A 14055-nucleotide genomic window follows, 5' to 3' on the forward strand; every position below is an offset into this window, starting at 1 on the left:
AAAACTGTTCACCCATAAAGAGTATTAAATATTATTCATATGATCAAATCTAATATTGACAATACAGATGATAGTGTGGATCTGCACACAAATACATAACATACTGGAAAGAATAATACACGTATAAAGCTATAATGACGCTGCACTAATAGACACTAGCCTGTTTATTGAATGCCATATTTTATGTTCACAATCACTGTAAAACATGGTGAAAAGATCAGGGTGGAAGGTTTTGGTTATGCTTTGTGAACTTTTATGTGCGAGTGAATGTGTAATGTAAGGACACCTTATAAGGTGCAAAATATATATATATATATATATATATATATATATATGTATAAAGTGTTCGTGCTATGTATGAAATATGTATGTAATGTTTGTGTAATATAAGGTACACTTTACAAGGTTATATATACATACATGAGAGAGAGTGTGTGTGTGTGTTTGTGTGTGTGTGTGTGTGTGTGTGTGTGTGTGTGTGTGTGTGTGTTGTGTGTGTGTGTGTGTGTGTGTGTGTGTGTGTGTGTGAAATATAGGCCACAATAAATAGATTGCACTAAATATGTGTGCTTGTAATATAAGAATGTAAGATATAGAAGATATAAAAATCAATATGTGGTGTATCCGACACACTATGTGGCATGATATATGAAATCATTTATTTTATTTATATATATATATATATATATATATATATATGTATATGTATCTTAAACATGCCTTTATGTATATATCTATATCTATCTATCTATCTATCTATCTATATATAACACTCACATATATATTTATATAGAGTTCTGTTAATATATATGTAATGTATGGCACACGGTATAGGCTATAACATAATAATATTCACACTCTCTCTCTTCTTTCTATTCTATTTTAACATAAACATAAATCATTCTGCATTTTAAAACAGATATAAAATCCAGTCTGAACCTTTCAGGATAATATATATATATATATATATATATATATATATATATATATATATATATATAGTAAAGTTCTACTATATTATTTATCCTGTGTATTATCCCTGTGTCTCTTATCTCCCTTTCCACTTCTGGGTCATGTGTTTTCTGGTTATCTGGTGATAAGGGGGTGATCTGCTAGAATATTTCAGCCTGACAATATACTCATCTCCCTGGATACACAGAACAGTGGGGTATATTTTAGGCTCAACCTAAAAAGAAGAATGCAGACCTCTCATCCTGTGTAATTGAAATATTTACACTTCTGTGATTTCCTTCATGTCTTTAAAGGAAGTAGAAGAATTAAGGTGACAGTCTCCTCTCTGCTGTAGGGTGATAATGTTACAGTTTATTATATATATTCTTTGTACTGCTACTATTATTATTTACTTTTATGTTGATATTAGAATGATGTTTATTATTATTAGTTGTTTAGTCATTTTTATTTGCTTTATTGTTGTTAGTATGCTTTTTAGCATTTCTATTGTTATTTTTGTTTTAATAAATACTACTATAGTTATCTATTACTATTTTCTTCATCTTTATCTTTGTCGTCTTATTATCATTATTAGTATTATTATTATTATTAATAATATTAGTCACTGTTATTTTTTTAATGATGATAATTATTGTTTTTATCATTTTTACTATCTTTATTATTAATATTAATAATATTAGTGTAATATAAATTATTGTTTTTGTTTATTTTAGTAGATATTTTCTCATTATTATTATTATTATTATTATTATCATTAATTTTTGTAGATATTGCTTTAACTATTTTCTTCCTTTATAATTAATAATAATATTATCATTAATTTTGTAGATATTAATTTTACTATTTTCTTTGTACATTATTATTAATAATAATACTATCATTTTTTAGATATCGCTTTAACTATTTTCTTCAACTCTTATTAATAATAATTATCATTAATTTTGTAGATATGACTTTTACTATTTTCTTTGTATATTATTATTAATAATAATATCATCATTAATTTTTTAGCTATTACTTTTACTATTTTCTTCATATATTATTAATAATAATATTATCACTAATTTTAGTAGCTATACCTTTGAGTATTTTCTTCATATATTATTATTAATAATAATATCATTAAGTTTTGTAGGTACTACTTTTACTATTTTCTTTACATATTATTATTAATAGTAATAATAATAATAAAAATAATAAAAAATAATAAGAAAATAGTAATATCTATTAAAATAAATAATAATAATAAAAATAATAAGAAAATATTAATATCTATTAAAATAAATAATAATAATAATAATAATAATAAAAATAATAAGAAAATAGTAATATCTATTAAAATAAGTAATAATAATAAAAATAATAAGAAAATAGTAATATCTATTAAAATAAGTAATAATAATAAAAATAATAAGAAAATAGTAATATCTATTAAAATAAATAATAATAATAATAAGAAAATAGTAATATCTATTAAAATAAATAATAATAATAATAAGAAAATAGTAATATCTATTAAAATAAATAATAATAAAAATAATAATAAGAAAATAGTAATATCTATTAAAATAAATAATAATAATAATAAGAAAATAGTAATATCTATTAAAATAAATAATAATAATAATAATAACATAGCCTCCAACCAATAATTACTCCTTATCCTCACTTACACCCACTACATCTACCATAAATAAATCTCAATTCATTAAAGAGAAAATAAAGAGAAGGAAAAAAAAATGTCACACTTATTGAAATAAATCAATGTCACCCATTAATCATAGCAAAACTAATAAGAAGACCTATTTGATTAACTCCTTTGCTGCCAAGCCTGGAGGGAGGTGGGGGTGGGGGGTTAAATGCAGGGTCTATCAATAAGGGCTGAGACCTCCTTGTAGCTCTAATGTATAAGATCTTTAAATACTGTATTGGAAGAAAAAAATGAAGAAGGAGGAAAAAAAAAAGGGGGAAAAAAAAAAGAAAAAAGCAAGCTTGAGCCTGAGCTGTGAGTAGATGAGGAGGCTTGTAGTTTTAAATGCAATGTGACAGCTTTGGAAGAAGGGATGATGAATACTCCTATTATTAGATCAGTCTATTTGCTGCTCAATGTCTCCCAGTAATTGGAGCAACATCACTTTAAAGGTTCAGAGAGTAGAAGCATTTTCTGGTGAAAAAATCCCTACAACAAGCCTGAGAATGTTTAAAGTGAAATCTATTAGTGCTTGGAAGCAGGGAGGGAGGAGGAGGAGGAGGAGGAGAAGGAGAAGAAGGTTTTTTTTTCCTCCTCCAAGTGTATGTGTGCAGAGAGTATTTAGCTGGGTATCAATCAGATGCATTCGGTTCTGCTCCAGCCCCTTGTTGTGATGTAGTTCTTATCTCAGCCCCCCTTGTCTTGTTGTGACAGCCCTGATATTGTTTATTGAGGTGGATGTCAGGTATAATTAGCAATCGATATGGAAAACGTTTCCTGCACAGCCACGTCTCTGACGTCACCGCCGATTAAGGTTTCTTATTGGTCCCAAATTCCCCAAGCCTGAGCTAATTATTGGGAGCTTGATGTTGATAAAGTAATGCTCATCCTGTGCTGGTGGCATGTCCCCTCCTCGCTGGTCACTGCATGTTACTGAGGTCCCACCACCAGCACCAGCAGCAGCAGCCCCTCAGCTGCCCGATCCAGGGACATGATGGACAGTAGGATCCTAGAGCATCCTCATGCCCAGTTTGGGGGCTCCATGAGTGGCATGGTGGGCTTCCCTTACCCCCTCAGCCATCACCATGTGTATGAGTTAGCCAGCCACCAGCTGCAGTCTGCAGCCCAGGTGCCCTTCTCCATAGACGGATTACTCAATGGCTCCTGCTCTGCATCTGTGGTCAATCCGACCCCTCTGATCCCCTCTGGATGTGGGATGAATGGAGACAATCAGCAGTACAAGTTGTCAGGTAAGAGCTGCACACTACTGGGGGACATGGGTGCTATGATTATACATCTGTACAGGAGGAGACATTGGGAGCTGGCACCTATGTATCTGTGTACTGGAGGGCTCACTAATATGGGGGGACAAGCCTAGAGTCATATAATGCACAGTACTCCAAAATAACAGGGTGGTGGGAGATCCCTATAACACACAGTACCCCAAAATAACAGGGTGGTGGGAGATCCCTATAACACACAGTACCCCAAAATAACAGGGTGCCGGGAGATCCCTATACCGCACAGTACCCCAAAATAACAGGGTGCTGGGAGATCCCTATAACACACAGTACCCCAAAATAACAGGGTGCTGGGAGATCCCTATAATGCACAGTACCCCAAAATAACAGGGTGCTGGGAGATCCCTATAATGCACAGTACCCCAAAATAACAGGGTGCTGGGAGATCCCTATAATGCACAGTACCCCAAAATATCAGGGTGCTGGGAGATCCCTATAACGCACAGTACCCCAAAATAACAGGGTGCTGGGAGATCCCTATAATGCACAGTACCCAAAAATAACAGGGTGCTGGGAGATCCCTATAACACACAGTACCCCAAAATAACAGGGTGCTGGGAGATCCCTATAATGCACAGTACCCCAAAATAACAGGGTGCTGGGAGATCCCTATAATGCACAGTACCCCAAAATAACAGGGTGCTGGGAGATCCCTATAATGCACAGTACCCCAAAATAACAGGGTGCTGGGAGATCCTTATAATGCACAGTGCCCCAAAATAACAGGGTGCTGGGAGATCCCTATAATGCACAGTACCCCAAAATAACAGGGTGCTGGGAGATCCCTATAATGCACAGTACCCCAAAATAATAGGGTGCTGGGAGATCCCTATAATGCACAGTATCCCAAAATAACAGGGTGCTGGAAGATCCTTATAATGCACAGTGCCCCAAAATAACAGGGTGCTGGGAGATCCCTATAATGCACAGTGCCCCAAAATAACAGGGTGCTGGGAGATCCCTATGCCGCACAGTGAGGAGGGATATTATGTACATGGGAGACTATAGCCTGATTTATCCGTGTAATACCCAGAGCTGTGGAACAAGCCTGAAGAATATCATGCCCAGTGCTGGAGGTGAACCCTGAAATAACAGGGTGCTATACAGGGCAGCCTGCAGTCATATAGCTGGGTGATAATTGGGAATAGCCGGGTGTACAATGGTTAGTACAAGGGGGGCAGTTGGTTATATACAGGTGCTGGAGAAAAGCCTGAAATAACAAGGGGGTATAGTATGTGTATATAGGGCACAGTGCTGGAGAAAAGCCTAAAATAACTGGGCACTATACTATATGTATAAATAAAACAGTGCTGGAAAAAAAACCTAAAATATCTGGGCACTATACTATATGGTTATATATATATAACACATAGTGCTGGAGAAAAAAACGAAAATATCTGGGCACTATACTATATGGTTATATATATATAATACATAGTGCTGGAGAAAAAATTAAAATATCTGGGCACTATACTATATGTATAAACAAGGCACAGTGCTGGAGAAAAGCCTAAAATATCTGGACACTATACTATATTTATAAATGAAACCTTGCTGGAGAAAAAAACCCTAAAATATCTGGGCACTATACTATATGGTTATATAAGGCACAGTGCTGGAGAAAAAAAAATCTGGACACTATACTATATGGGTAAACAATGCACAGTGCTGGAGAACAAGCTTAAAATAACCGGGCATTATACTAATATGTATATATAAGGCATAGTGCTGGAGAACAAGCTAAAATATCTGGGCACTATAATATTGTATATAATGCTCAGTGCTGGAGAACAAGCTTAAAATAACCGGGCATTATACTAATATGTATATATAAGGCATAGTGCTGGAGAAAAGCCTAAAATATCTGGGCACTATAATATTGTATATAATGCTCAGTGCTGGAGAACAAGCTTATGATGACTGGGTACAATGAACAATGCCTAAAGGACAAGTGTGAAATAATGAATCTGTATATAATGAACAGTAATGGGAGCAGAAGCCTGATATGACTAGGTATAGATCAGTATATAATGCTCAGTGCAGGGGGGTCAATTACTGGGTGGTGTGAGTTGTATTTCTCTATGTAATGCACATTTATGGGGGGGATCATGTCATAATCGGGTGCTATAAGTTGTATCTATGTATAATGCACAGCAGGGAGATTTCTGTAGGTGAAGCCTGAAACCACTGTGTGCAGAGAGTAAAAGCTCCATAGAAAGCTCAGAGCTGGGGGTTATCACAGACAGTATTGCACATATCCAATATTCCTAAATTTGGTTAATAATCTAATAAATAATACAGAGCTATAAATGTATGATACTGGGGGTTCTGCCATTAAATAAACTAATATATATATATATATATATATATATATATATATATATATATATATATATATATATATATACCCAAGGATCAAAAGCGACAACAAAAACATCATCCAGCCATTTAGCACCACTCATTCACACCCCATTACTAGAAAAAAAACAAATGGGAGAGTGACGTTTTATGGGGGTCCCCGGCAATGTGGGGGCATCATACACGTGCACATCACAGCATGTGTCAGGGCTGCAGACAAACAATCACAGTCTGAAGAATCAGCTTTATTCCTGGACTATTTTTCTTTACATCCTCACTTTTTATATTACATATTACATTTCATGTTATTATGTCCTGCGAAATCTACAACTTTTGTTTTTTTTTTTTTGTGTTTTTAAAGAAAATTCTCTCTTGGGGTCCCATAAGGTGACAGATCTGGAGGTGAGGGTCTGGGGTGATGACAATGGGTGGGAAAGGGACACAAACTAGGGATGGAAAAGGCATTTCTCTGCAGGGGGTCCCTGTAACCCTTTTCCCATTTTGTAAATTCACTTCCCCAAACGTGGGAACAGGTCATAAAATGGCTTTGATCAGCGGCTCAGACAACTCTTTAAAGTCAGACTTTGACTATGTTTGTAGCCCAGGACAGACTACATGCTGTATATTGTGCTCCATCCTCCTGCTGACATTGACCTGCTCTGTTCTAGACTCCAGCGACCCCGATAAGGAGAGTCCAGGGTGCAAGAGGAGGAGAACCAGGACCAACTTTACAGGATGGCAGCTGGAAGAGCTGGAGAAAGCCTTCAATGAAAGCCACTATCCGGATGTGTTCATGAGAGAAGCCCTGGCCCTAAGGCTGGACCTGGTGGAATCCAGGGTTCAGGTAAAAAAAAAAAAACACGCAAAAAAAAGAAGTCACACCACTGTCTAAATAAGCCCCGAATTGCAGCTTTAATTGCGTTTTAATTAGGCGCATTTTCCTAGCTGTGGCATCTCTATTTGCATATCCATATCCCCTTTGTGTAATGTGCTTCAAATGAACTCAGCGATATTATCTACAATGTTGTACAGATGTCTTGCCTTTGAATTATTACATCTAATGAATTATTTATACCTGCATGTTTATGGCAAAACACTGAAGGGAATTAAAATAATCATCGTTGCAAACTATACCGGTGATATTTATATAGCAAACTTAGACTTTTTCAGAGTTCAACATTTGTATTTTATTGATTTTTTTCATGTCTTTTAGGATTTTTTTTTACTGTTTATACTTTTCTTTATTTTTTTTTAGAATTTATGTTGATATATTATATTTATTTTAATAAATGAATATTTTTATATGTGATAATTTGGATGGAATCCTAACATAATAGTATAGAAATAAAAACTCCATGCAGTGAGAAATATCTGTCTATCTATCTATCTATCTATCTATCTATCTATTTATTATCTATATCTTATTTCTTTCTATTGTATTCTCTTTTTTATCTATCTATCTATCTATCTATCTATCTATCTATCTATCTATCTATTATCTATCATCTCCCTATCTTACTTTCTATTTTATTCTTTTTTTTTTATCTATCTATCTCTTATTTCTTACTTTCTATTTTATTCTTTTTTCATCTATCTCTTATTTCTTACTTTCTATTTTATTCTCTTATCTATCTATCTATCTATCTATCTATCTATCTATCTATCTATCTATCTATCTATCTATCTATCTATCTCTGCCTAGCTATCTATAATCTATTTATTAATCGATTATCTATCTATTTATCTATGATTTATCTAATATTTCTTATTTCTTACTTTCTCTTTTTTTCTATCTATTCATCCATACTTCCTCCCTTTCTTTCTTTCTTTCTTTCTTTCTTTCTTTCTTTCTTTCTTTCTTTCTTTCTTTCTTTCTTTCTTTCTTTCTTTCTCATCTATCTGTCGAACTCTCTCTTTCTCTTTCTCTCTCTCTATATACATATATTTAGATAGATGGTGTAGAAATAATATAAATACTATATATGTAGTGAGTACATAAACTCTTTATAGAGACATAAATACATGGGGGGAAAAATTGCAACTAATATAGGTGATTCAATATAATTTTCCATTAATTGTTTACTTATAGTTTCCACATAAACACAGAATTATATAGTGGTTTTAATACCAGGGGACCCCCCTGTGAATGTGCTTAAAGGTAAAAGGCAGGAGGCCAGGGTGTAATTAAGACCCTGGAGGTGTGGAGTTTATAATAAAGAAGAGTGGAGCCCTGTATTATTAAAGCATTAGCTTTGTTTCAAGGGATATTTACAAAATGCACTCTCTCCCCCCTCTGACCTCTTCTGGTTTCAAACCTTTTCATCCAATTTGTTCTGAGATTGTTAAGTGAAGCCTGGACCTCACTTTCCCCTTTAATTCCATAATGAGGTAATTCTCAATGGCAGCAACCGCCTGGAATTAACACAAAAGGTTTTATAGGATGGGGGGAGGCGAGAGGCTCTAAATAAACTTTGAAGGGGGTTAGAGGAAAGGGAGGAGGGGTGTCCAAAATTGTAAACAGAGTCTGTATAGATATCATCATTATTATTATTGTTATTATTATTAATATTATTATTATTTTATTTTTGCTACATTTTTTTATTATTTGTAGGGTGAGAAAATAATTACAATAAATAAAATCCAACGTAATAATAAATACATAGAAAAGAGAATTAATTTCTGACTCAGCACAAAAGCACACAAAGTATTTTTTTTCTAAATGTCCCAATACTGTTGTCTCCATAGCCGTGTGTAAGAACATTTTTTTTTTAAGTTTTAATAATCTTTAGTTATTTAATTAAATCATTTTTTTATTTTTTTATTTCTAGTTATGATTGTAGTTAATGTTTTGGTTTTATTATTATTCACCAGTCCTCCTGCATCGATACAGATATCTAGTTACTGCTCGCCTTTTGGATTTACATTTTTTTTTATTGTTAGAGTTCTTGAGATTCTCGTATAAAAACCTGGAAATATCATTTACCACCGTGTTTGTAATGTTGTACTTATCAATGTAGAATTTTACAAGTTTCGGCTGGATTTTTTTTTTAACGTGGGTGGAATAATTGGATCAACACTTTTATGTGGTTAAAAGATCGTAAAAGTCACGATGGCATCGTAAAATCATGGAGTCGATCAACACAAACCATCCAATGCACTACAGACGAATGTATTCCTACAAATGTAGCATTTTTTAAATATATATGTGTGTGTGTATGTGTGTACGTGTGTGTGTATTGGTGAGAATTGGATTTTCTCGAAATATTAATTAATATATGCTTATTCCATACATAATCTGTTAAAAAGAACTTTGATTATGTGATAGATAGATAAATAGATAGATGATAGATAGATAGATAATAGATAGATAATAAATAGATAGATAATAGATAGATAGATAGATAGATAGATAGATAGATAATAAATAGATAATAGATAGATAGATAGATAGATAGATAGATGATAGATAGATAATAGATAGATAGATGATAGATAGATAGATAGATAGATAGATAGATAGATAGATAGATGATAGATAGATAGATGATAGATAGATAGATAGATAGATGATAGATAGATAGATAATAGATAGATAGATAGATAGATAGATAGATAGATAGATAGATAGATAGATAGATAGATAGATAGATAGATCGTGGTTCCAATTCATATTATCCTTAGAGATTATTCTGAATACTTTGGAAGGAACAGTGCACACCACTGGGAGAATTTAGGACAATTTGTGCTCCACAAGTTTAGTTAAAACAAACACCCATAGCAATCTGTGAGCAGCAGCAATCTGTGAGTAACAATCTGTGAGTAGCAATCTGTGAGTAGCAATCTGTGAGTAACAATCTGTGAGTAGCAATCTGTGAGCAGCAATCTGTGAGCAGCAGCAATCTGTGAGTGGCAATCTGTGAGTAGCAATCTGTGAGTAGCAATCTGTGAGCAGCAGCAATCTGAGTGGCAATCTGTGAGTAGCAATCTGTGAGTAGCAATCTGTGAGTAGCAATCTGTGAGTAGCAATCTGTGAGTGACAATCTGTGAGCAGCAATCTGTGAGTAGCAATCTGTGAGCAGCAATCTGTAAGTAGCAATCTGTGAGCAGCAATCTGTGAGTAGCAATCTGTGAGTAACAATCTGTGAGTAGCAATCTGTGAGTAGCAATCTGTGAGCAGCAATCTGTGAGTAGCAATCTGTGAGCAGCAATCTGTGAGCAGCAATCTGTGAGTAGCAATCTGTGAGCAGCAATCTGTGAGTAGCAATCTGTGAGCAGCAATCTGTGAGCAGCAATCTGTGAGTAGCAATCTGTGAGTAGCAATCTGTGAGTAGCAATCTGTGAGTAGCAATCTGTGAGTACAATCTGTGAGTAGCAATCTGTGAGTAGCAATCTGTGAGCAGCAATCTGTGAGTAGCAATCTGTGAGTACAATCTGTGAGCAGCAATCTGTGAGCAGCAATCTGTGAGTAGCAATCTGTGAGTAGCAATCTGTGAGTACAATCTGTGAGTAGCAATCTGTGAGTAGCAATATGTGAGCAGAAATCTGTGAGTAGCAATCTGTGAGTAGCAATCTGTGAGTAGCAATCTGTGAGCAGCAATCTGTGAGTAGCAATCTGTGAGTAGTAATATGTGAGCAGCAATCTGTGAGCAGCAATCTGTGAGTAGTAATATATGAGCAGCAATCTGTGAGCAGCAATCTGGGAGTAGCAATCTGTGAGTAGTAATATGTGAGCAGCAATCTGTGAGCAGCAATCTGGGAGTAGCAATCTGTGAGTAGCAATCTGTGAGCAGCAATCTGTGAGTAGTAATATGTGAGCAGCAATCTGTGAGCAGCAATCTGGGAGTACAATCTGTGAGCAGCAATCTGTGAGTAGCAATCTGTGAGTAGCAATCTGGGAGTAGCAATCTGGGAGTAACAATCTGTGAGTAGCAATCTGTGAGCAGCAATCTGTGAGTAGCAATCTGTGAGTAGCAATCTGGGAGTAGCAATCTGGGAGTAACAATCTGTGAGTAGCAATCTGTGAGCAGCAATCTGTGAGTAGCAATCTGTGAGCAGCAATCTGTGAGTAGCAATCTGTGAGTAGCAATCTGGGAGTAACAATCTGGGAGTAGCAATCTGTGAGCAGCAATCTGTGAGTAGCAATCTGTGAGCAGCAATCTGTGAGCAGTGCAGCAATCTGTGAGTAGCAATCTGTGAGTAGCAATCTGGGAGTAACAATCTGTGAGTAGCAATCTGTGAGTAGCAATCTGTGAGTAGCAATCTGTGAGCAGCAATCTGTGAGTAGCAATCTGTGAGTAGCAATCTGGGAGTAACAATCTGGGAGTAGCAATCTGGGAGTAACAATCTGTGAGTAGCAATCTGTGAGCAGCAATCTGTGAGCAGCAATCTGTGAGCAGTGCAGCAATCTGTGAGTAGCAATCTGTGAGTAGCAATCTGGGAGTAACAATCTGTGAGTAGCAATCTGTGAGTAGCAATCTGTGAGTAGCAATCTGTGAGCAGCAATCTGTGAGTAGCAATCTGTGAGTAGCAATCTGGGAGTAACAATCTGGGAGTAGCAATCTGGGAGTAACAATCTGGGAGTAGCAATCTGGGAGTAACAATCTGTGAGTAGCAATCTGTGAGCAGCAATCTGTGAGCAGTGCAGCAATCTGTGAGTAGCAATCTGTGAGTAGCAATCTGTGAGTAGCAATCTGTGAGTAGCAATCTGTGAGTAACAATCTGTGAGTAGCAATGAAGAGTGACTTGTGTCCCTCGCCAGTGCTGAATGTTAATTGACTTTCATTGTCCGGTGTAGGTTTGGTTCCAAAATCGCAGAGCAAAGTGGAGAAAGAAAGAAAACACCAAGAAAGGTCCTGGAAGACCGGCCCATAACTCCCATCCGACCACCTGCAGCGGAGAACCCATGGACCCGGAGGAGATCGCCAGGAAGGAGCTGGAGAAGATGGAGAAGAAGAAGAGGAAGCAGGAGAAGAAGCTGCTGAGAAGCCAGAATCGCCTCCAGCACTCCCCGTCCATGTCCCTGCACACCCCGAGCTCTGACAGTGACAGTGGTCTCTCTCAGACCCATGACTCCAACTCTATGGAGACCACTTATCCAGACACTCGAAACCAAACGCAGCCGAGCTGTGACCCAACAGGGCAAGCCTTCTACCCAAGCCAAAGAAACACAGGACACAAAGACAGGGTCAGCGACAAGGACTCCTCTACAGAGACCACCCACAACTCAGGCTTGTGTGTCAATGGACGAGGGTCTGCCTTCCAGAAACTCAACCCATTCAGTGTGGAAAGTTTACTGTCGGACTCCCCTCCCAAGAGGAAAGCAGGTGTGGACTTCCCCAGTTTGTCTGGTCCTAGGACCTTGATTGGCAAGGGTCACTTTTTACTTTACCCCATCACCCAACCTCTTGGCTTTATTGTGCCACAGACTTCTGTCAAAACCAGTTCAGCCCAGGAAAGTAACACAAACTTGGGTCAAAGAGACCCCAATCACAATAATAACTCAAGTCAACCCAATCAGAGTACCTCTCCCAAACACATGTACCCCGGGAACAGCACGAACTCTCCGCAGGCCAGCCTCCCCATATGCAAGACTGAAGGTCTGGGCCACATAGGGGTTTCTCCTTGCCTTGTCCAGGCTTCTTCAGGGGACACAGGGACTGGCCAGCCGCAGGACAGCACTTTCTCAGAGCCAAAGTCTCCTAAGTCCCCAACAACAGGAGAAACCCAACCCAGAGACTCATCAGACTGTTCAGACCCTGCACCCCCTCCCTGCACCCCCAAACCAAGCATAGACTGTGAAGAAGTAGACATGGATTAAACTCCCCCCCCCCCCCACCCATAAAAAATACAACAACAAAAGCATAAAAATAGCAATCCTCAAAGACTCTACAGACTTCAAACATTCCCAAAGCTGAACCCACAAAATATCTGCCTTCAGCCTGTAGAACAAACCTTTAATATCAGGTGCAATGACCTATTTAGCTCTACTTTATAGGAGAAAACTGTATAAAAAACAAACAAAACAAATACAAAAATAATGATATTAATTGAAAAAAGAAAAATCAAACATAACAATAAACCCAAAAGAGACTGTAACAAAAAAAAAAAAGCAACGAGAATCCTCAGTCTTGTAAAATGCAGAAATGTATAAAAAATATTTATATATGTACAACTTTTTTTTTTTTTTTTTGGGATAAATAAAGATTTAAAAATATATATGTAAATTGTTTCTGTGGCTGGTGGTGTACACATTGTTTTATATTTATAGATATCTATATCTATATATATGCTTATAATATGTTTTTATTAATCTATTTTGGCAATGTATATATATATATATATATATATATATATATATATACATATATATATATATATATATATATATATATATGTATATATATATATATATATATATATATATATATATATATATATATATACATTGCCTAAACAGTTTAAGGAAACATATTAGAAAGATTTATATATATATATATATATATATATATATATATATATATATATATATATATAAATGTTTATAATATGTTTCCTTAATCTGTTCAGGCAATGTATATATATATAGATATAGATATAGATATAGATATAGATATATATATATATATATATATATATATATATATATATATATATATATATACAAGCATTTTATTTTAAGCAGTTACACATGCAATGCATTATAAATATATATGTATTATGTATATAATGAAATAT

At 35.5% G+C, this 14055-nt stretch overlaps 1 protein-coding gene across 1 annotated transcript; it reads left to right on the plus strand.

The window, feature by feature from the left end:
• Positions 1-3272: 3272 nt before the first annotated feature.
• Positions 3273-13328, plus strand: UNCX (UNC homeobox). The gene is made up of 3 exons (XM_069734317.1): positions 3273-3912; positions 6990-7165; positions 12116-13328. The coding sequence occupies exons 1-3, from the start codon at positions 3654-3656 to the stop codon at positions 13136-13138; spliced, it is 1458 nt and encodes a 485-aa protein (XP_069590418.1). The 5' UTR covers positions 3273-3653; the 3' UTR covers positions 13139-13328.
• Positions 13329-14055: the final 727 nt, after the last annotated feature.

This window comes from Ranitomeya imitator, chromosome 7 (genome assembly GCF_032444005.1).
Source record: "Ranitomeya imitator isolate aRanImi1 chromosome 7, aRanImi1.pri, whole genome shotgun sequence".
NCBI lineage: Eukaryota > Metazoa > Chordata > Amphibia > Anura > Dendrobatidae > Ranitomeya > Ranitomeya imitator.

Coding starts and splice junctions, on each gene's coding strand:
- UNCX (XM_069734317.1), top strand. CDS start 3,654: ATGATGGACAGTAGGATCCTAGAGCATCCTCATGCCCAGTTTGGGGGC. Junction 3,913..6,989: donor TCAGCAGTACAAGTTGTCAG/GTAAGAGCTGCA, acceptor GCTCTGTTCTAG/ACTCCAGCGACCCCGATAAG. Junction 7,166..12,115: donor TGGTGGAATCCAGGGTTCAG/GTAAAAAAAAAA, acceptor TGTCCGGTGTAG/GTTTGGTTCCAAAATCGCAG.